The sequence below is a fragment of the Pelobates fuscus genome, chromosome 10 (assembly GCF_036172605.1).
Source record: "Pelobates fuscus isolate aPelFus1 chromosome 10, aPelFus1.pri, whole genome shotgun sequence".
Classification (NCBI taxonomy): domain Eukaryota; kingdom Metazoa; phylum Chordata; class Amphibia; order Anura; family Pelobatidae; genus Pelobates; species Pelobates fuscus.
In genome coordinates, this window is record NC_086326.1 from 154,287,730 (window position 1) to 154,311,817 (window position 24,088).

Below are 24,088 nucleotides of genomic sequence, written 5' to 3' on the forward strand. Positions count from 1 at the left end.
TGCTTGTGTATTCTATTTTCCCTTTTGGTTTTGACCCGGCTTGTTTACCTTACTCTGCTTATCTCTGTTACCCTTGATTCGGCTTGTCTCTCGCTTACCTGTCTTCTGTTACCCTCGACCTCGGCTTGTCTTTGACCATTCTATACGGTACTACTTACGTTAGTCCGGCCATTCTAAGGTCCGGTATACGTATCTGGCTACTGTTTGTACTCTGCGTGTTGGATCCCTGTCCCGATCCTGACAATACTATTCAGGGAACGGCGGAGAGGAGTCGGTGTATAAAGAGTTCTTCTTGTAGGCCTCAGACGTCAACATTCTTATTGCATCGTTTATCTTCAAGCAGATCCATGCACAATATCTTCAGTCTTGCAGATGGACACATAGTGTAATACTGTAGAATACCAATATACACTCGCTCACTTCTTAGAATCCTCTCACCTTCGCCTCTGTTGTGGTTTATTGTATGTCTTTTAATCTTTTTATTGAGTTGTCAAGAACTTCACAGACACCTCCTTAGACGAATAGTGGCGCTCATCATAGAAATGAATTTGTCAATGTGTGCTTTAGTTTTTCAGTAGTGCTCTTTACCACCTACTCTGTGTTTCTAAGCATGTGATTGAGCTAATCTGTTACTTCCATCACATCAATCATGAGTGAGGATTCTCTAGGAGTAGTCCTCCGTGAAACAGAAAAATCGAATGCCATGTAGAAGGTAAAAATATAAAATAGTAACAAATAAAAAAGTAAAATGGCACACTCGCAATAGGAAGTACCCAAAATACCTTTATTGATAGAAAATAAACAATATAAAATATCCACAATGCGTTTCACCAAAGTGGCTTTTTACACACGTTGCCTTTTTGGTATTGTACATTTGATACATTTTGCCACTGTCATAAAATCCCACAAATTATGCTTATTATAGTTACATCTTCTGACTAAAACAATATGCCCATTGTATGACCTAGACACTATTTTGTGAAGTCACAGTGCTGTAAAAGAGAGTGACAATTCCATGTTTTTAAGTGTGTATTTTCATAGTTGATTCTGATGGGTCCGTATTTGGTTTTGGAGCATCTTTGCAGGTTGCTTATTCAAACTACCCCATAGAGGCATGCCATTTCTTAAAGAAGATACCGCAGGGTATTTCAAAAGGCATTTTTTGCACCTCTGCGTGTGATCATTTTTTCGCTAGCTTGTACCAAGTGTAGTGGTATTAAGCATTGTTTCTGCGTTTTTGACACACCTTGAGTTTGTGTTGTATATTTTCAAATGCTTTGTGTGCTACGGCAGTATAATACTTCATATTAGGGATGCACCGAAATTGCACCGAAAAATGGGCCTATCCCGTTTCAGACGAAAACGGGTCACATTTTCCAAAATTTGGGACGGGGGATGGAGGAGGAGAACACTATGGGACGGGAGAACACTATGGGACGGGAGAACACTATGGGACGGGAGAACACTATGGGACGGGAGAACACTATGGGACGGGGGACGGGAGAACACTATGGGACGGGGGACGGGAGAACACTATGGGACGGGGGACGGGAGAACACTATGGGACGGGGACGGGAGAACACTATGGGACGGGGGGAGGAGAACACTATGGGACGGGGGGAGAAGAACACTATGGGACGGGGGGGAGAAGAACACTATGGGACGGGGGGGGAGAAGAACACTATGGGACGGGGGGGGAGAAGAACACTATGGGACGGGGGGGGAGAAGAACACTATGGGACGGGGGGGAGAAGAACACTATGGGACGGGGGGGGAGAAGAACACTATGGGACGGGGGGGGAGAAGAACACTATGGGACGGGGGGGGAGAAGAACACTATGGGACGGGGGGGGAGAAGAACACTATGGGACGGGGGGGGGAGAAGAACACTTTGGGACGGGGGGGGGAGAAGAACACTTTGGGACGGGGGGGGGGAAGAACACTTTGGGACGGGGGGGGGAGAAGAACACTATGGGACGGGGGGGGAGAAGAACACTATGGGACGGGGGGGGAGAAGAACACTATGGGACGGGGGGGGGAGAAGAACACTATGGGACGGGGGGGGGAGAAGAACACTATGGGACGGGGGGGGAGAAGAACACTATGGGACGGGGGGGGGGGAGAAGAACACTATGGGACGGGGGGGGGAGAAGAACACTATGGGACGGGGGGGGGAGAAGAACACTATGGGACGGGGGGGGGAGAAGAACACTATGGGACGGGGGGGGGGGAGAAGAACACTATGGGACGGGGGGGGAGAAGAACACTATGGGACGGGGGGGGGAGAAGAACACTATGGGACGGGGGGGGGAGAAGAACACTATGGGACGGGGGGGGGAGAAGAACACTATGGGACGGGGGGGGAGAAGAACACTATGGGACGGGGGGGGAGAAGAACACTATGGGACGGGGGGGGAGAAGAACACTATGGGACGGGGGGGGAGAAGAACACTATGGGACGGGGGGGGAGAAGAACACTATGGGACGGGGGGGGAGAAGAACACTATGGGACGGGGGGGGAGAAGAACACTATGGGACGGGGGGGGGAGAAGAACACTATGGGACGTGGGGGGAGAAGAACACTATGGGACGGGGGGGGAGAAGAACACTATGGGACTATGCTTGATGTAGGAACTGATCAATTGGCAGGGAAAGCTTACATTTTATTAGAGCATGGTAAAGTGGGGTGGGATTTTACACTATTTATTTTTTTGCAGGGAGAAGCAGATCTGCAGCGATCTGTCTCCCCACTTCACACTGAACACGCCAGTCAGAGCGATCACATGAGCTGGAACAGTGTAATTGGCTGCTGCCTGTCTGATTCAGACATTGAGGTAGACTGCAGCAGCATTAATTCCACGATCGCGACAATCTAAGGTACATTTTTGTAAATGATGGAAATTTTCCGTCATGAGTCCTTTAGGATAGGGCTGCAATGACAGAAAATTTTCGTCTTGCGTCGGGAAGGAGTTAAAGGAATACTATAGTCACACAAAGAAGTTTAGCTTAATGAAGCTGTTTTGACATATAGGTCCCTGCAGTCTCGATGCCCAATGATCTACCTTTTAGGGGTTAAATCACTGTTTTTATACAGCTCTAGTCACACCTCCGTCTGTGTGACTTAAACAGCCTTCCCACGCACTGTAAAGGGAGATCTAATGTTTATACTTCCTTTATTGCAAGTTCTGTTTAATTTAGAATTTTTTATCTCCTACTCTGTTAACAGCTTGCCAGACCAAAGATGTAAATTGATGTACCGTATATACTCGAGTATAAGCCGAGTTTTTCAGCACATTTTTTGTGCTGAAAAACCCCAACTCGGCTTATACTCGAGTCAATAGTCTGTATTATGGCAATTTTCATTGCCATAATACAGACTGGGGGCTGCAGAGATGTTACTTACCTTTCCTGCAGCTCCTGTCAGCTCTCTCCTCCTCCGCGCCGTCCGTTCAGCACCTCGGTCAGCTCCCAGTGTAAGTCTCGCGAGAGCCGCGGCTCTCGCGAGACTTACAGTGTGAGCTGACAGAGGGAGCTGACCGGACGGCGCAGAGGAGGAGAGAGCTGACAGGAGCTGCAGGAAAGGTAAGTAACATCTCTGCAGCCCCCACAGCCCCCCCACTGAACTGCCAACCCCACTGGACCACCAGGGAAGGAGCCCCCCTCCCTGGCCAGCTAGCAAGCAGGGAGGGGGGACGAAACAAAAATAAATTAATAATAAAATAATAATAAAAAAAAAAAAAATAACATTACAAATAATAAATAATAATAACAAAATATGAAAATAATAAAAAATAATAATAAGTAAATAAAAAATAATTAAAAAAAAATATTAAAATAATGTAAAAAAAATAATAAAATTGCCCCCCCAAGGCTCTGCAACACACACATACACACACACACACTGCACTCATACACACTGCACTCATACACACACACACTGCATTCATGCACACACTGCATTCATGCACACACTGCACTCATACACACACTGCACTCATACACACACACACACTGCACTCATACACACTGCACTCATACACACACACACACACTGCATTCATACACACTGCACTCATACACACACACTGCACTTATACACACACACTGCACTTATACACACACACTGCATTCATACACACACACACACACACACACACACACACTGCATTCATACACACAGCATTCATACACACACTGCACTCATACACACACTGCACTCATACACACACTGCACTCATACACACTGCACTCATACACACTGCACTCATACACACTGCACTCATACACACTGCACTCATACACACTGCATTCATACACACTGCACTCATACACACACACACACTGCATTCATACACACACTGCATTCATACACACACTGCATTCATACACACACTGCACTCATACACACACTGCATTCATACACACACTGCATTCATACACACACACTGCACTCATACACACACACTGCACTCATACACACGCTGCACTCATACACACGCTGCACTCATATACACACACGCTGCACTCATATACACACGCTGCACTCATATACACACACGCTGCACTCATATACACACACGCTGCACTCATACACACACACTGCATTCATACACACACACTGCATTCATACACACACACTGCATTCATACACACACACACACACTGCACTCATACACACACACACTGCACTCATACACACACTGCACTCATACACACACGCTGCACTCATACACACACGCTGCACTCATACACACACGCTGCACTCATACACACACGCTGCACTCATACACACACGCTGCACTCATACACAGACGCTGCATTCATACACAGACACTGCATTCATACACAGACACTGCATTCATTATATACACACACTGGAAATAAATATTCAATTAATATAATTTTTTTAGGATCTAATTTTATTTAGAAATTTACCAGTAGCTGCTGCATTTCCCACCCTAGTCTTATACTCGAGTCAATAAGTTTTCCCAGTTTTTTGGGGTAAAATTAGGGGCCTCGGCTTATATTCGGGTCGGCTTATACTCGAGTATATACGGTAAGTTACATCTGATTGAAAATGAAACAATTTTGTTTTCATGCAGGCTGTGGGAGGCCTGGGGAGGTGTGACTAGGTCTGCATGGACAGAAACTAAGTCATTTAACTCCTAAATGGCAGTGAATTGAGTAGTGAGACTGAAGGGACATTATCTATACACTGAAACTGCTTCATTAAGCTAAAGTTGTTTTGGTTACTATAGTGTCCCTCTACGTATTTTAGCCAGTTTCATTCATGGAATTAGTACATGGCGCTGATCTGTTTTGTTTATATGTTTGTTTGGCTTAGGGAAAGTTTAGGTAGTTAATGGGAAATAAAATAAGCTCAAACAATTCAGAGGCTCAAACAATTAAGATAAATAAAACTATTAAGAGCTAGTGTGGTTTTAATTTAAGTTGGGTACTCATGAAGTTACTCCACTATATATAACTTGGTGCCATGCTCCATTGGTAACAAGATACCCCCGCCTGTCTTCATTTATTTAAAATGTAAAACTTGAGTGCAGTTAGTTTCCATTAGTGGTCGGCTATAGAAGAAACATGCCTTCTGCCTGTTTGAAGACTTTAATGAGTGTTTGCCCTGCTAGCTTGTTCTATAACTTCCCAAAAATCTGGCAAACCGGTGTGTAGGATATGTCATTGTGCTGTGACGATAGGGCTGGACACACATTAGGATCTTTTTTTATATTGCACTGGCATACACCCTGTGTACAGTATCCACAGCCACAATGTAGTGTTTATGTGTGAAAAATAAAACCTGAAACCATTACAAATAATATGTAACTGAATGACATTAAAAATTGTGACTGGGGTAATAAAATGGATACAAAAAACAAAATAGCTCATGTGAAACACACTGGTGCCACGCTCTAAAGGTAGCAGTTTTTGGTGCGTAGAACTTGTCTCTGCAGTCTCGCAATTGTAAACAATTTATCTGAGAAATTCCATGTTTACATTTATGCCTCAAGTGGTGGTCAAGCACAATGACTACTTGAGTGATTTGAAGTGGTTATGGTGCCTTGAGTCTGTAAGTGCGATGTATTGCTGATAAACGCTGCGCATACCACGTTTAATCCCTAGCTGCTGCTGGTTTAACTCCATCTCCATCAGTTGGGGCGTCATCTGCCAGCCAAAAACAAGCAAAATTTCATGCACAGTGTGCCATCCATTGGCTGAGAGTGGTCAGTTGATGCTCTCAGCCAGTAAATGCCGACCAGATCGTCTTTCAGGTTCTGCAGTTGTGCTGAAGCACATCACTGGAGAGGAAAGGAGCCTCAGACCCCAGTAGGGACCCTGAATGGTTCCAAGGAAACTAGGCCAAGTCTGTAGTGAGTCTTTTTAAGACTTGAACTAATTTAATCAGGATGCCCTCCAGAGATTGCCCAGTGCTGCATAAACTGTAAGCTGTGGTTTGTGGTAGGGATCGACCGATATTGATTTTTTAGAGCCGATACCGATACCGATAATCTTTGAACTTTCAGGCCGATAGCCGATAACTTGCCGATATTCTGTACATTTACCATTTTGAAAAAATAAACTATTTCTAACGGTAAATGCACAAAATATACATGCCACATGTAGTGGATGAAGTGTATTTAGACAGCGGAGCTGTGTGTGTAGTGTATGCAGTGTGTATTTGTGTAGTGTGTATATATAGTGTATGCAGAGTGTATAGTGAATGCAGTGAGTGTTTGTGTAGTGTGTATATATAGTGAATGCAGTGTGTGTGTGTGTAGTGTGTGTATAGTAAATGCAGAGTGTGTGTTTGTATAGTAAATGCAGAGTGTGTGTTTGTGTAGTGTGTGTATAGTAAATGCAGAGTGTGTGTTTGTGTAGTGTGTGTATATAATGCAGTGTGTGTGTTTGTGTAGTGTGTGTATATAATGCAGTGTGTGTGTTTGTGTAGTGTGTGTATATAATGCAGTGTGTGTGTTTGTGTAGTGTGTGTATATAATGCAGTGTGTGTGTTTGTGTAGTGTGTGTATATAATGCAGTGTGTGTGTTTGTGTAGTGTGTGTATATAATGCAGTGTGTGTGTTTGTGTAGTGTGTGTGTATATAATGCAGTGTGTGTGTTTGTGTAGTGTATGTATATAATGCAGTGTGTGTGTTTGTGTAGTGTGTGTATATAATGCAGTGTGTGTGTTTGTGTAGTGTGTGTATATAATGCAGAGTGTGTGTTTGTGTAGTGTGTGTATATAATGCAGTGTGTGTGTTTGTGTAGTGTGTGTATATAATGCAGTGTGTGTGTTTGTGTAGTGTATGTATATAATGCAGTGTGTGTGTTTGTGTAGTGTGTGTATATAATGCAGTGTGTGTGTTTGTGTAGTGTGTGTATATAATGCAGTGTGTGTGTTTGTGTAGTGTGTGTATATAATGCAGTGTGTGTGTTTGTGTAGTGTGTGTATATAATGCAGTGTGTGTGTGTGTGTGTATGTAATGCAGTGTGTGTGTGTGTGTGTGTGTATGTAATGCAATGTGTGTGTGTGTGTGTATGTAATGCAGTGTGTGTGTAATGCAGTGTGTGTGTGTTTGTGTAGTGATGTAATTTGTGTAAAATGGGGGGGGGATTTTTTTATGTTAATTATTTAAAAAAAAAATATTTAATTTTTTTTTTTTTCTTTTGGTCCTCCCTCCCTGCTTCTTACCAGGGAAGGGGGATATAGTATTCCCTGGTGGTCCGGTGGTTTAAGTACTGGAGGGGCCGGCAGCAAGCGCTGACTTACCTTGCCAGCAGCTCCTGCAGCTCCCCAGTGTAAATCTCGCGGCCCAGGAGCTGCTGGCAAGGTAAGTCAGCGCTTGCTGCCGGCCCCTCCAGGACCGCCAGGCTTGCAATGAGCCTGGCGGTCCTAGGAGGTATTATCGGCAATATCGGTAGCTATATTGGCCGATACCGATATTGCCGAAAATACCGAATATCGGCCGATAATATCGGTAAAACCGATAATCAGTCGATCCCTAGTTTGTGGAACACTAATATTAAAAATATATTTTTATTAGTTTTCCTTTTAAACATGTACTTTTGTGAAGGGTAATTTTAAGTGAAGATGATAATGATGGAACGTGGTAAGAGTAAATGATTCAGAAAAGATTCAGTTGTTCAATTAACATTTCTTTAAGCAGAGTCTGTATTTAACAAAGAAATGAGGAGGGCGGTAAGAGTTATCAATCGTACATAAAGTCTTTAATTTCTTCCTAACAGGTGACCCAGAGTCCAAAAACACAACAGAAAATGTGAAACCCAACATGGCTTCACCAAGCAGTGAAAATGAAGACAAAACTATAACCAGAAATAATAAAGAAATAACATTTCTAGAAATGGGTAAGAGAAGAAAAAGGCAGAAAAAATGTGTGAAAAATTCAAATGAGGAATCAAGCTCATGTGAAGAAAATCTCACCAACACCACTTGTAATAAATCACTGGAACATAAACCAGCAGTATATCATACCCAGAGGAGAGAAGACACTAATGCACCCCAAGTACATACAGAGACCACGTATATATCCCCTCGTGCTAGGGACCAGCTGTCCTCAGAAGTGAAGCAAAATGACCGTTACATGCCCACGGAATTGAGACAGAAAACACAAGTGTCAAGGTGTGCTAAAGAGGAATCGACTTGCGATGAACAAATGGTCATTGACATTGACACGTACGCACCCACACCACGGACAACTTATGTATCTAGTCATCTTGGGGAGGAATCCGCTTCATGTCATGAACAAAATGTCATTAACATTGACACATGCGTGTCTTCAGCACATTCTCCAAGATCACATGTGTCGGGTCATGCTAGAGAGAAATCCACCTCACTTGCTGAAGAAAATGTCATTGACATAGACAGTTATGTACCTGCTGAGCGCACACAGAAAAATTATGTAACTGCTTTTATTAAAGAAGAATCTAACTCGTGTGAAGAACTGATTTTTGGTCGTACTAATTGCTGTACACCACCAGATCATCGTCATCGAAACGTAAAACACACCTATGGTCATCCTAAGAATGAGCCAGCCTCGTGTGAAGAAGGAAATCTTTCAGATGCTGAAATTTATAGAGTGCGAGAACATGTTCAGGAAGAATATACATCTGTTTATATAAAGGAGGAATCTGCTTCATGTGATGAAGGAGACCTTACGGACACTGACATTTACACCTTCCCTGAACAACGAGGATATACACCTACTCATAGCATTGGAAACCACAAAGTCAAACGAAATCGACCAAAACAAAATAACTCCTTTTTATTAAAGTACAAAGAATTTGATGGCCAATTCAATAAGTCACCATCCACGTCTTATGACTTAATGCACTCCACAGATATGATATACGAGTGCCCTATGTGCCAGGAATGTTTTACTAACTATTCTGATTTTGTAAAACATCAGACTGTGCACAAAGTAAGGAAACTGCCAGAAATAGACTACGGAAATTACATGTGCTATGAGTCCGACTTTGTGAGAGATCAAAGTATTAATAGTGAAGACAAGACATTTATTTGCACTGATTGCGGGAAGTATTTTCGCTCAAAGTCTGACCTGCATAAACACCAGAGAATTCATACAGGGGAAAAGCCATATGTATGTTCTTACTGCGGGAAGTGTTTCACCAAGAATTCCCACCTAGTTAGACACCAGAGGATCCACACAGGAGAGAAACCCTTTGCGTGTTCTGACTGTGGGAAAGGGTTTACCAATAAATCAAATCTTATTACGCATCAGAGAATTCACACTGGAGAGAAACCCTACTCGTGCGTTGTGTGCGGTAAATGCTTTGGAGGAAAAAGCGATCTGAATCGACACATTAAAATTCACTCTGGTGAGAAACCATTCATATGTTTTGAATGTGGCAATTCTTTTGGACGTAAAACACAACTGAACAGTCACCTGAAAACACACATCCGGGAGAAAGCAATCACTTTTTAATACTTCAGGGAGAAGTTTAAATGTATAATAATAAAAAAAAAAAAAGTTAAATGTAATTGTTTCTAGAACATATTGCTCCTTTTCTTTTTATTAAAGAGGTTTGAGAGCTATATGTACTCATTTTGGTTACATACATTAAATTATTTTTAACGAGCCACTAATCTTAAGCAGCTTTTTATATTCTAAAGACAATGTGGTTACAGGTTTTATTATTAGAGAATTCATTTGCACAATGTGTTTTTCCAGTGAATTCACTAATTGGCAGATTTTTGTTTGAACCTTTCCGGGGCACATTCGGGGTATTTGTGTTTTGAAGGAATTATTTAACAGAGATCTGCGAAGCTATTTTCTTCCACCTTCTTCCTATGCAGAAAATGGAGTGTATTATAAAGCTTGCTACATAACTTTCAGTGCTTAGAGGGAACATGGTTGGGAAAACTGCATAAATGGTTTCTTTACTTTTTAAGATTGTTTAAATTTTTGCGACTTTTTATAGAGTTTGTTTTTCCCTGATTGCATTGGTATTGTTTTACATGTAAAAGAAAAGTTTGTTTTTTTTGTTCTATCCTGGTTTTATTTTTCTCTGTAAGGTTCCTTTTTGTACCGTATGTTTGTGTACAATGCAAACATACTCGAACACATGGGCTCTTGTCTAATCTCACTAATTTATAAATGGTACTTCAGTTATTGTGTATATTATTCTGTTGCATATTTACAATACTCTAAGCTGAAACCTGCTGATCCACATGTATATTCATTGTAAGTCTTCTGGGATCAACAGGATCCATCTTTGTTTTGCTCATCGTACATGTCGTATTTGCTCCAGAAGAGAGGACGTTGTGAACCACAATGTCTAAACTTTGTCATGGATTCTTCACAAGTGTGAGATCGAGTCTTACTTGGCTCTTGCAGAACATTCACCTGTTTGTTGTTGAGCTGGTCTTTTGAGTTGGGAAGAAATCTCCCTCTCCCAGGGGTCTGTTTGGTCTCCAGACCTAGTAGTGAGGCAGAGAGGATGCATGTAGGACACCAGCTAAGAAATCAAACAGTTTGCTTACAATGGAGGGGCGTCAGGGCACTCCTGACACCATAGCTACTACAGTGAGCTGTAGTGGTTATGGCTCTTGGAGAGTTCTTTTAACAATGCTTGGGAATGCAGAAGTACAAAATGGAGGCCTGGTAGAGGGATTCACTTCTCTACATAGCGAAAACCAGCGTTGGAGTAACTAGGAGGTGTAATGGGGCTTAACAGACAATACAAAATGAAAGTTAGCACAGGCATATTCTCTGCAGGTCTGAAACAAGTGCTTAAAAGTAAGATTGTTTTGAAAAATAGAAATGTTCATAAATTATTTTCAGTTAACAAAATGTAAGAGAAGTGAGCAAATGAGCAGCATTGGATTGGACAAAATGCCGAGGAGGTCAGACTACCTCCGTGACATTGTGAGAGGCGGTGAGGACTGACAAGGTAAGTCAAACTTTTATTTTATTATTACTAAGGACAGGGACTATAGAGCGCTAGGAATCCTTACATGATTGTTTCAACCTACATATTAAATCGATGATCATTAGCACTGGTTCAATCGTGCACCTGACAATATGTCAACAAAATCCCTGAATTTGTGTGTATCTAAAAGAATTGATCCTATTTTCAAGTCAAAGTGTGGTCCAATCAAATAATAATTTTCTTCTGATCACTCACTTTGCATATAGTTAACTGATTTTAACCCCTTAAGGACACATGACGTGTGTGACACGTCATGATTCCCTTTTATTCCAGAAGCTTGGTCCTTAAGGGGTTAAAAAGTATTCTTACTGTACTGCATTTTTAACACCTGCATAGAACGTTTGTATATGATAATTCCTAATATGTAGGCATGAATTGTTCTAGTTTACATTGAAACCGGTGCTAAGGCCAGGATCATGCAGTGATCTTCCAGACTACAATGGGAGGACATTCTGAGAGGGTACCCTTATTTATTGATTTTCTCATTACATGCACACAATGAGGTGCAGCAGCTGATAGTCTGGGTGACTCATGTATTCCACCGCTTTATTCTGTGAGCCTCCTCAGCACAGGACTATTTGCAATTTTGAGATGTGAAGGAACCGCTCCCTGTAGCACAGTGTGTCGGTAAAGTTGTCTTCCCACAGTGTCACTCTCTTATTCCTCTCTCTTCTCAGGGTTTGATCTGAAACAATTTGTATTACAATGGCATCAATTTACTTGCATACTGATCAGTATGTTCCAAATTTCTAATCCTTTCATAGAATTTTTTTTAATAAACATTTGCTGGCTTTCGAGAAAAAAATATACATTTTCATTTAAAAAACAAAAACACTTACTCCCACAGATCCTTATATTTCATTGATAAAACCAGGTTTTTGAACACTTTTTAAATAATTTGTTTGTAGATTTTCTTTTGTTATACTGATGTCCTTCTCATCATTTTGCTGCATTTTCTTGAGAAGGCTACACAATCAGTGCATTGTGAAGAATCGAAAATTCATTGTCCTCACCTTAATTTTACCACTGTATCCTAAGATCCCACAACAAGACAAGCCCACCACACCAATTAAAGACTTTCTTAGTGTTAATTATAGACTGTTTTTCCATTTACTTGTTTTTGTGTATATTGCATGGACCTAAGTATTTTTTGCAGGTAAGTCATCTAGATTGATAAGTAGATTTCATGTTAATCATGTTTATGCTATATTATTTTTTAAATTGTATTTCTCATTTTGCATAAATTCCATTAAATATTGGAGTTACTGTTACATATTGTGTGTGCATGTTTTCATAGCATCGTCACTGGCTTTAGCAATACGCTCATGCTTTGCAAATCAAGAAGATGATTGAAAAGTCAGGATAATCGCACATCACATTTCTTTTATATTTGCATGGAGTTACTGCAGAAGAAATAACTTGTATGAAATAATAAATCAATCGAGAGGTAAAAGAAAAATACAAATCCAGTATTCTTAGTAGACTCCAGATCTTTCTCATAACTCTGCATTGGGTGAGTTCATACGGGATATTTTAGATCATTGATGATCATTATGGGTACCTGTTATCGGATTTCATTGATCTCTCTTGTTTTGGTTATTGTTGAAAGTTCATCCGTTATCATTTTTCCCTTTCCAGTTCAGTCCTCAGATACTTATTGCAGAGTTAATAGGTTTAGCCGACCAGACATTGCTTCTTTCTAGGTGAGGTGACATAATACCAACAAAATCCAAGGTTTGCCTCCTCAGAGATAAAATAAAGTGTTGATACTTCATGAAGACCTGAACTGTCAAGGCCCTTGCTCCGTACATCGGAGGGCCCTTGCTCCGTACATCGGAGGGCCCTTGCTCCGTACATCGGAGGGCCCTTGCTCCGTACATCGGAGGGCCCTTGCTCCGTACATCGGAGGGCCCTTGCTCCGTACATCGGAGGGCCCTTGCTCCGTACATCGGAGGGCCCTTGCTCCGTACATCGGAGGGCCCTTGCTCCGTACATCGGAGGGCCCTTGCTCCGTACATCGGAGGGCCCTTGCTCCGTACATCGGAGGGCCCTTGGCTCTAAAGGCTGAGCGATTAGCGCAGACTCAATTCAGCATTAAGTTCTTATAATATTCTTCAATACCAGTGTTGTGCCGTTAACAGGTATTATTGAATCCCACCATTATGCCCTAGCTAGAACCTGCCGCATCCAACACTCCTAACATGTGCTTAAGGCACAGGTAACGGCTTACTAGTACTAGTATTAATACTTAATATTAAGTGTGTTCAGATCCCACCAATAATAATATTAATACTGCAGGTAACAGACTGGCTGAGTGTATTCTCAGATCCCACTAGTAATAATTAGTTTTAATAATGTGGTAACACAGGCTGGGAGTGTGCTCCGATCCCACCAATAATTAGTATTAATACTGCAGGTAACAGGCTGAGAGTGCTCTCAGATCCCACCAGTAATAATTAGTATTAATACTGCAGGTAACAGGCTGAGAGTGCTCTCAGATCCCACCAGTAATAATTAGTATTAATACTGCAGGTAACAGGCTGTCTGAGAGTGTTCTCAGATCCCACCATTAATAATTAGTATTAATACTGCAGGTAACAGGCTGGCTGAGAGTGCTCTCAGATCCCACCAGTAATAAATAGTATTAATACTGCAGGTAACAGGCTGAGAGTGCTCTCAGCTCCCACCAGTAATAATTAGTATTAATACTGCAGGTAACAGGCTGAGTGTGCTCTCAGATCCCACCAGTAATAATTAGTATTAATACTGCAGGTAACAGGCTGAGAGTGCTCTCAGATCCCACCAGTAATAATTAGTATTAATACTGCAGGTAACAGGCTGAGAGTGCTCTCAGATCCCACCAGTAATAAATAGTATTAATACTGCAGGTAACAGGCTGGCTGAGTGTTCTCAGATCCCACCAGTAATAATTAGTATTAATACTGCAGGTAACAGGCTGAGAGTGCTCTCAGATCCCACCAGTAATAATTAGTATTAATACTGCAGGTAACAGGCTGAGAGTGCTCTCAGATCCCACCAGTAATAATTAGTATTAATACTGCAGGTAACAGGCTGGCTGAGAGTGCTCTCAGATCCCACCATTAATAATTAGTATTAATACTGCAGGTAACAGGCTGGCTGAGAGTGCTCTCAGATCCCACCATTAATAATTAGTATTAATACTGCAGGTAACAGGCTGAGAGTGCTCTCAGATCCCACCAGTAATAATTTGTATTAATACTGCAGGTAACAGGCTGAGAGTGCTCTCAGATCCCACCATTAATAATTAGTATTAATACTGCAGGTAACAGGCTGAGAGTGCTCTCAGATCCCACCATTAATAATTAGTATTAATACTGCAGGTAACAGGCTGAGAGTGCTCTCAGATCCCACCAGTAATAATTAGTATTAATACTGCAGATAACAGGCTGAGAGTGCTCTCAGATCCCACCAGTAATAATTAGTATTAATACTGCAGGTAACAGGCTGTCTGAGAGTGCTCTCAGATCCCACCAGTAATAATTAGTATTAATACTGCAGGTAACAGGCTGGCTGAGAGTGCTCTCAGATCCCACCAGTAATAAATAGTATTAATACTGCAGGTAACAGGCTGAGAGTGCTCTCAGATCTCACCAGTAATAATTAGTATTAATACTGCAGGTAACAGGCTGGCTGAGAGTGCTCTCAGATCTCACCAGTAATAATTAGTATTAATACTGCAGGTAACAGGCTGAGAGTGCTCTCAGATCCCACCAGTAATAAATAGTATTAATACTGCAGGTAACAGGCTGAGAGTGCTCTCAGATCCCACCAGTAATAATTAGTATTAATACTGCAGGTAACAGGCTGGCTGAGAGTGCTCTCAGATCCCACCATTAATAATTAGTATTAATACTGCAGGTAACAGGCTGAGAGTGCTCTCAGATCCCACCAGTAATAATTAGTATTAATACTGCAGGTAACAGGCTGAGAGTGCTCTCAGATCCCACCATTAATAATTGGTATTAATACTGCAGGTAACAGGCTGAGAGTGCTCTCAGATCCCACCAGTAATAATTAGTATTAATACTGCAGGTAACAGGCTGAGAGTGCTCTCAGATCCCACCAGTAATAATTAGTATTAATACTGCAGGTAACAGGCTGAGAGTGCTCTCAGATCCCACCAGTAATAATTAGTATTAATACTGCAGGTAACAGGCTGAGAGTGCTCTCAGATCCCACCAGTAATAAATAGTATTAATACTGCAGGTAACAGGCTGAGAGTGCTCTCAGATCCCACCATTAATAATTAGTATTAATACTGCAGGTAACAGGCTGGCTGAGAGTGCTCTCAGATCCCACCAGTAATAATTAGTATTAATACTGCAGATAACAGGCTGAGAGTGCTCTCAGATCCCACCAGTAATAAATAGTATTAATACTGCAGGTAACAGGCTGAGAGTGCTCTCAGATCCCACCATTAATAATTAGTATTAATACTGCAGGTAACAGGCTGGCTGAGAGTGCTCTCAGATCCCACCAGTAATAATTAGTATTAATACTGCAGGTAACAGGCTGGCTGAGAGTGCTCTCAGATCCCACCATTAATAATTAGTATTAATACTGCAGGTATTACAGATCTACCAATTAATGTTATGAGAATCCAATGCAAACCCGGAAATGAGTTGGAACGCAAATAAAACCGCAATGAAACGCATCCCCGGAAGTTATTCCTTTTAACTGACTTCCGGTACCAGAGTCTGATGACTGACAGGAGAATTTCTGGTGCAGGTGAGAGATTTACTCAGAGATTTAATATTTATTATTATTATTGTGACATCAGATAAAGGTCCATGTGATTACTGGGGATCTGTGTAATAATGGGGGGATCTGTGTAATAATGGGGGGGGATCTGTGTAATAATGGGGGGATCTGTGTAATAATGGGGGGATCTGTGTAATAATGGGGGGGGATCTGTGTAATAATGGGGGGGGATCTGTGTAATAATGGGGGGGATCTGTGTAATAATGGGGGGGATCTGTGTAATAATGGGGGGGATCTGTGTAATAATGGGGGGGATCTGTGTAATAATGGGGGGGGGGATCTGTGTAATAATGGGGGGGATCTGTGTAATAATGGGGGGGGGATCTGTGTAATAATGGGGGGGGGATCTGTGTAATAATGGGGGGATCTGTGTAATAATGGGGGGGGATCTGTGTAATAATGGGGGGGATCTGTGTAATAATGGGGGGGATCTGTGTAATAATGGGGGGGATCTGTGTAATAATGGGGGGGATCTGTGTAATAATGGGGGGGGGGATCTGTGTAATAATGGGGGGGATCTGTGTAATAATGGGGGGGGATCTGTGTAATAATGGGGGGGATCTGTGTAATAATGGGGGGGATCTGTGTAATAATGGGGGGGATCTGTGTAATAATGGGGGGGGGATCTGTGTAATAATGGGGGGGGGATCTGTGTAATAATGGGGGGATCTGTGTAATAATGGGGGGGGATCTGTGTAATAATGGGGGGGATCTGTGTAATAATGGGGGGGATCTGTGTAATAATGGGGGGGATCTGTGTAATAATGGGGGGGATCTGTGTAATAATGGGGGGGGGATCTGTGTAATAATGGGGGGGGGGATCTGTGTAATAATGGGGGGGATCTGTGTAATAATGGGGGGGGATCTGTGTAATAATGGGGGGGATCTGTGTAATAATGGGGGGGATCTGTGTAATAATGGGGGGGGGATCTGTGTAATAATGGGGGGGGGATCTGTGTAATAATGGGGGGGGGATCTGTGTAATAATGGGGGGGGATCTGTGTAATAATGGGGGGGATCTGTGTAATAATGGGGGGGATCTGTGTAATAATGGGGGGGGGGGATCTGTGTAATAATGGGGGGATCTGTGTAATAATGGGGGGATCTGTGTAATAATGGGGGGGGTCTGTGTAATAATGGGGGGGGGTCTGTGTAATAATGGGGGGGATCTGTGTAATAATGGGGGGATCTGTGTAATAATGGGGGGGGGATCTGTGTAATAATGGGGGGGATCTGTGTAATAATGGGGGGGTCTGTGTAATAATGGGGGGGTCTGTGTAATAATGGGGGGGATCTGTGTAATAATGGGGGGGGATCTGTGTAATAATGGGGGGGTCTGTGTAATAATGGGGGGGGGGGATCTGTGTAATAATGGGGGGGGGGATCTGTGTAATAATGGGGGGGATCTGTGTAATAATGGGGGGGATCTGTGTAATAATGGGGGGGGGTCTGTGTAATAATGGGGGGGGGGATCTGTGTAATAATGGGGGGGGATCTGTGTAATAATGGGGGGGGATCTGTGTAATAATGGGGGGGGATCTGTGTAATAATGGGGGGGGATCTGTGTAATAATGGGGGGGATCTGTGTAATAATGGGGGGATCTGTGTAATAATGGGGGGATCTGTGTAATAATGGGGGGATCTGTGTAATAATGGGGGGGGATCTGTGTAATAATGGGGGGGGATCTGTGTAATAATGGGGGGATCTGTGTAATAATGGGGGATCTGTGTAATAATGGGGGGGGGGATCTGTGTAATAATGGGGGGGGGATCTGTGTAATAATGGGGGGGATCTGTGTAATAATGGGGGGATCTGTGTAATAATGGGGGGGGGATCTGTGTAATAATGGGGGGGGGATCTGTGTAATAATGGGGGGGGGATCTGTGTAATAATGGGGGGGGGATCTGTGTAATAATGAGTGTATTGCTGGAATAGATTTTAATGGTGCCACACTTGGCTTTATATGACAATCCCCATGTAAGGGGTATGCCCACATGGACCTGATGGTGGACTGATTTACAAAGGCACGACACTCCCACACACAGCACACAATCCCTGCCCTCTGCCTGGGAGATAATTGTACTAATTCTAATCCAATTATCTCCAAGCACAGAAAAAAACATAAATTTCTATAAAGTCCCAAAGGTACCCCAAAACACATAATTTCCCCACAAATCTGGGTGACCAACATTTCCAAAAATCACCCAGATCAGTTCAGGCGTTCATGAATTTCCTGGAAGTCACATTTTGACCGACCGCACGAATGATTCCATGCTCAAAACAGTTCCAGAGCATTGGGCTGTGCGGTCGGTCTAGTTCGTGGATTCTAAGTGCACACAAAATACCGAACGCTGTTCACCGCCCAACCCTGGAAGGAAAATGGTCAGCTGTGTTCGTGCCGTCATGTGGCTGATTTTAGTTCCATGCACTCGACGACCAAACACCGCTGGATACGTTCGACTAAACAAGATGGCCACCACCACGAGTTCGAATGCCGCTTCGCGAGTTCAAAGTGTGGCCATACAAGTCCAAAAAGGCGCACACACTGTGGTTTAAATCAGGGTTTAACCCAGGGGCCATAGTCACAGGGCAGGAGGCTGACAAACATGCCCCTCCAAGAACTCGTAGCAAACTCACTTGGACAGGGGAGTTTGTCACAAAAAGGAACGGAGCATTTTAGTTATGAAGAAAGGTTAAAAAATGTAAATCTCTTTAGTTTGGAAAAACAGCGCCTCAGAGGGGATATGATAACATTATACAAATATATTTGAGGCCAGTATAAACCATTATCTGGAAATCTATTCATAAACCGGGCTATACATAGGACACAAGGTCACGCATTTAGGCTGGAAGAAAGATTTAATTTAAGGCAAAGAAATGTTGTTGTTTTTTACAGTAAGAACTATAAGGATATGGAATTCTCTGCCTGAAAAGGTGGTTTTATCAGAGTCCATACAGATGTTCTGTGTCCGATTTCAGTTCCATGAGATTCATGCCTAAACACCGCTCCCTGTGTTCGCAGACAATTAGAACACTGCAGCTAGAATCGTTAACAATTGTTAATGGGGTTTAACCCCTTAAGGACCAAACTTCTGGAATAAAAGGGAATCATGACGTGTCACACACGTCGTGTGTCCTTAAGGGGTTAACAAGCTCCCAGGGTGGTCTTTGGTTTGTGCGGCTGTTCGATTCCCGAACCATTTAATCCCAAATGCACGAACAGAGCGTTTTTAAAGTATATTAGCCCAGATCTATGGCAGGGGCCATAGTCCTGAGGCAGGAGGCTGGCAAACAGGCCCCTCCAAGAACATGTGGCAGAGGCGTTTCTGCCACAGTTGTAATAATGAAAGATCTGTGTAATAATGGGGTCTGTAATAATGGGATTTGTAATATGAGATTTGTGTAATAACGAGATCTGTGTAGTAATGGGTGTGGCGGATCACCTGGCACCCCGAATGTGTGCCTCCGCAAATTGTTGCTTCCTAGTAATCCTTGACTGTCATAAGCACCGCACCAGACACCATAACCACCGTAAACCCCACAGACAGCGTTACAGCTTGGTTGGGATCTCGCTGTCCTCCACCCACCCTGGACCCGAGACCAGGATCCAGCTTCCAGTGGGTAAAACTTTCCTAGTCCCGAGAGTAAAACAAGCTGCTCTTACAAGAGCAATTGTTGTGATCCAAGGGAGTATAGTGATTATAGCAATCCCCAGAGTGAATATAGCTGTTCCCCCCACACATGAGATAAAACTCTGTTGAGGGTAAGCAGGAACGGTTTATTCCCAGCCAAATGGCTCACTTATATGCAGAATCTGAGCACAGTGACACGCCCCCAAACACACCCACAATATGCCACAAAATACAGTTTCACTGTGTCTTAGCATAAAATACACAATATTAAAAACACACATAAAAAATACATATTTTCCACATAAGAACCCCCACAGTCTATACATCCCCCAGGTAGCCTGGATCTGAGCGCCCAACATATCCGAAAAGCACTCAGATCCCATGAACAGAGCTGAAACGCCACCGTGTGGAAATTAGAGTGCCAGCTGACCACTTTAGCCAATCAGCGACACCCCTACACAGCGGCACTCTGTGCTTCCTAACACAGTGACAGTGGACACATTAAAACTGATATTTTTATTTATTTTTTCCTGGGGAGATGAGAAGGTCCAACGTTTCCCTGCCAGGTCCAGGTACCAAAGCCTTATGATGTGATGTCCAGAATAAAGTGGAGGGTTCACTTCACTTGTCCTTCCTGCTCCAATCTCCTTTTCTTCTCCTTCATTTGACACAGTCCTTTTTTTCTTCTGACACTGTCTTCTCTCCTCATTGGCTCCTTCTGCTCCTTCACCTTTCTGCTTATTTTGCGCCTTTCTGCTCCTTGCAGACCCTTTCTGCTCCTTCTCCTACTTTACCTTTGTGCTCCTTGCTATCCTTTTCTGCTTCTTCTCCTACTTTACCTTTTTGCTCCTTTATCAATATAACTGTAGTGCCAATCTAATTTATTGACTGACCTCCTTGACAGACTAGGGGACCCCAACCTAGGCCAGGAGGAAATCATTAATATTTGTTCTATTAATCCATTCACTTTCAATGATGCCACCATAGATACAAACGCCTTGGTGAACTGTAGCACTACTAGAATAATTTTATCTAATTACATGCAGCTGCGAAATTGAATATATTGGAAAAACTTTCAACAGTTCAGACGTAGAATTCTACAACATATAACGTCTATTAACAATATTGTTACACCGACTGCGGTGGCAAGACACATTCAGAATTTCCACGCCAGTAAATCTGAGAATTTAAGATTCCAAGCCATTGAAAAATGACTTCCTAACCCCAGAAAGGGTGACTTCAACAAGGTTCTATTACGAAAAGAATCTCTGGATTTTTTCATTTAAGACCCTGGCTCCCCTTGGTCTGAATAAAGAATTCAACTATACATAATTTATACACTAATGATCTATTACTATCGGGCTAATTCTTCAACTTTTCCATAATTATTTTGATAATTCTATCATTAGACCTCTGTAACTTTACATTCCTTACAATATTGGCACTACTTTATATTCATATTAATATAATATATCTCTCCCGTTTTTACTGCATTATTTAATTATGACATGGAAAATTAATCTCACCAGGACATAACAACATTTTAGATACGGTTTCCTCTTTCATTATCCTCTGAAATGTTACAATCTTATGTCATACTGTTTATTCTGTAACCAGAATCCATTACACTCTGTCCCACATGTCAAGCTCCGCAAACCTCTGCAACATTCATTTAAACCTTCTTTTGAACCACTATTAGTCATCTTCTAAGTGGTTACAATGTGGACACAACGAATTGCTAATGTCTCAAATTTCGTTATATTTATTTATCTTCTTCCTTATAATTCGTTTAAAATTACTCTTAATATTAGATGTCTGCTTTGGAAACATTTCCAGTGTAATGGACTAATCTATATGAGCCCATTTTGTGACCTTACGGGTATTCATATTATTAACTATTTAAGAGGTTTGGAATACTCTTTTTTTGAGTATTCTCGGCGACCGTACTGGTGCACCAACCCCCCTCCCCCCGATCTCTGACATAACCAATGATTTTTGAGAGCAGGCTTTTTAAACCTTACCTGTTTGGGGAGTTAGTTCCCCCTGATGAGCCTCTAATCCAGGCGAAACGCGCGTCGGGATTGACACTTACACGATATCTTTCGTGATTTATACCTGCCCGATATTTTTCGTTATTCTTGTTCCTTGGGCATTATTTCTTTCCTTTTTACTCCCAGTGATTATATTCCACATTGGTGTTATCATACAGCCCCTCTGGGACCTTTAGTATTTTGACGGCTGACAGCCGTCTTAGCTGAACAAGAAGTCTGTTACTGATCAGGGTAGTTTGATTTATCACCAAATTCAAGCTTGCAGGATTCTTATATTACTACTCTGTTATATAGCTATCTGACCTAATCTTTCCTTCCACACTTCTTTGCTAAACCAGGTGCCCACGAAGGCACCATTCTATCTATTTGATTCTTTATTTCTAGCCCTAATAGCTTTATTGCTATCGACTACACATATGGGTTACGGATACTGACAACTTCATTTCCCGTCACCAGTGTGAATTGGATTATTTAATGTTGAATTCTTTGTTCGTACACCTGCACGTATTATTAACCCCTACATCAACAGCCAGATTGGCCCTTTCTGGGTACTTCGGGCTGGATTTTTGATATTAGTAGTGTGCAATATACCTAGTTTCCTGGCAAGTGTTAGGTGATTTTTAGAGAGTATCTTGTGGCTGACTACATTTAGATATATTGTTTGATTGCATGATCTCACTATATCGCTTTATATATCTCAGCGCTGACAACAGTAGCGTGTCACCGTTTAAGTTTCTCAACTATCAGGAGAATTATTCCGCAAGAGTATTAAGGTGGCAGATTACATGTTGACAATCCGTTTTGATCTTGTGCTTTTATCACATTGTTGCATTTTATTGATGCACTTTTGATACACCACTGCATATTACTATTTGATAGCCCGTGTAACATATACAGAGTTACATTATTGAGCTTGAGATTTATACATAATTATTTTTGACATATTGCGCCTAGGTGATTTCTTAATACCTTATGCAGCTTTTCAGCTAGCTCTTTAAGGTATATATATTTCTAGTCAGCCCAGTTTATTTTATTTACTTGTTCACTTTTGTGTGTCATATCTCACTTCCCTTTACCTCCTTTTTGTTCCTTACATAGACTACGGTCACTAACTTGTTATATTAAGTTATTTAGCTATGGTTAGGGTTGTGTTATTGATGTGTGTGTCTTTTTTCCGTATAGTAAAGTATATAATTTTTTAAGTGTCTCTTCTATATTTATACATACATATATTTACATTCTTGAGGGACAGACCCTCCTCTTTTCTTTTTGCTACTAATTCAATTAGGGTTACCCCCTGGTCTGTCCTCTGGGACAAACCACCACCACCCCCCCATTTGGCCAATCATTCTTTACTTATCAATTTTTGCTCCTTTACCTTTGTGCTCCTTCTGTCCCTTTCTGCTCTTTGCAGACCCTTCCTGCTAATTTCAGCTCCTTCTCCTACTTTACGTTTGTGCTCCTTCTGCCTCTTCCAGCTCATTGCTGACCCTTTCTGCTCCTTGATGTCCCTTCCTGCTCCTTCTACTTTACCTTTGTGCTGCTTTGCGTTCCTGCTCCTTGCAGACCCTTCCTGCTAATTTCTGTTCCTTCTTCTTTCTGCTTCTTCTCTTACTTCACCTTCCTGCTCCTTGCTGACCCTTCCTGTAGGCTACCTCCCCCCCATCCCTCACTTTCCTGATCTATAGGCTGCGCCCCCCATCCGTCACTTACCTGATCTGTATGTGGATTCCCCCATCTCTCACTTACCTGATCTGTATGCTGCACTCCCCATCTCTCACTTACCTAATCTACAGGCTGCCACCCCCCCCCCCATGCCTCACTTCCCTGATCCATCGGCTCTCTCTCCCCCACCCCCCCCATGCCTCACTTCCCTGATCTGTAGGCTCACCCCTCACTTACCTGATCTGTAGGCTGTCTCTGCGGCTCCCCTGCGGTTTCAGTCAGCAGAGAGTAGCAGGGATAAGATGTAGCTTCCTATCCCTGTCTCTCTCTATACACAGTGCCCCCCGTTCCCCCCCCCCTCCTCCCCCCGCGGATGCCCATGGTGGACTCGTCTAATTGCAGTACCCATCACATTGATGCAGTCGATAAATTAGTTCAGTATGGATGTCATCAGC

The 24,088-nt window shown here is 42.4% G+C and overlaps 1 protein-coding gene across 1 annotated transcript in view; it reads left to right on the plus strand.

Annotated features, from left to right (window-relative positions):
* The window catches only part of LOC134574882 (uncharacterized), a 63,698-nt gene that overhangs the window by 19,237 nt on the left and 20,373 nt on the right, over positions 1 to 24,088 (plus strand). The window contains exons 8-9 of the mRNA XM_063433929.1: positions 8,257 to 9,968; positions 11,334 to 11,417. Coding sequence (XP_063289999.1) covers positions 8,257 to 9,968; positions 11,334 to 11,417 — 1,796 coding nt within the window. The remainder of the gene's footprint in view (positions 1 to 8,256; positions 9,969 to 11,333; positions 11,418 to 24,088) is intronic.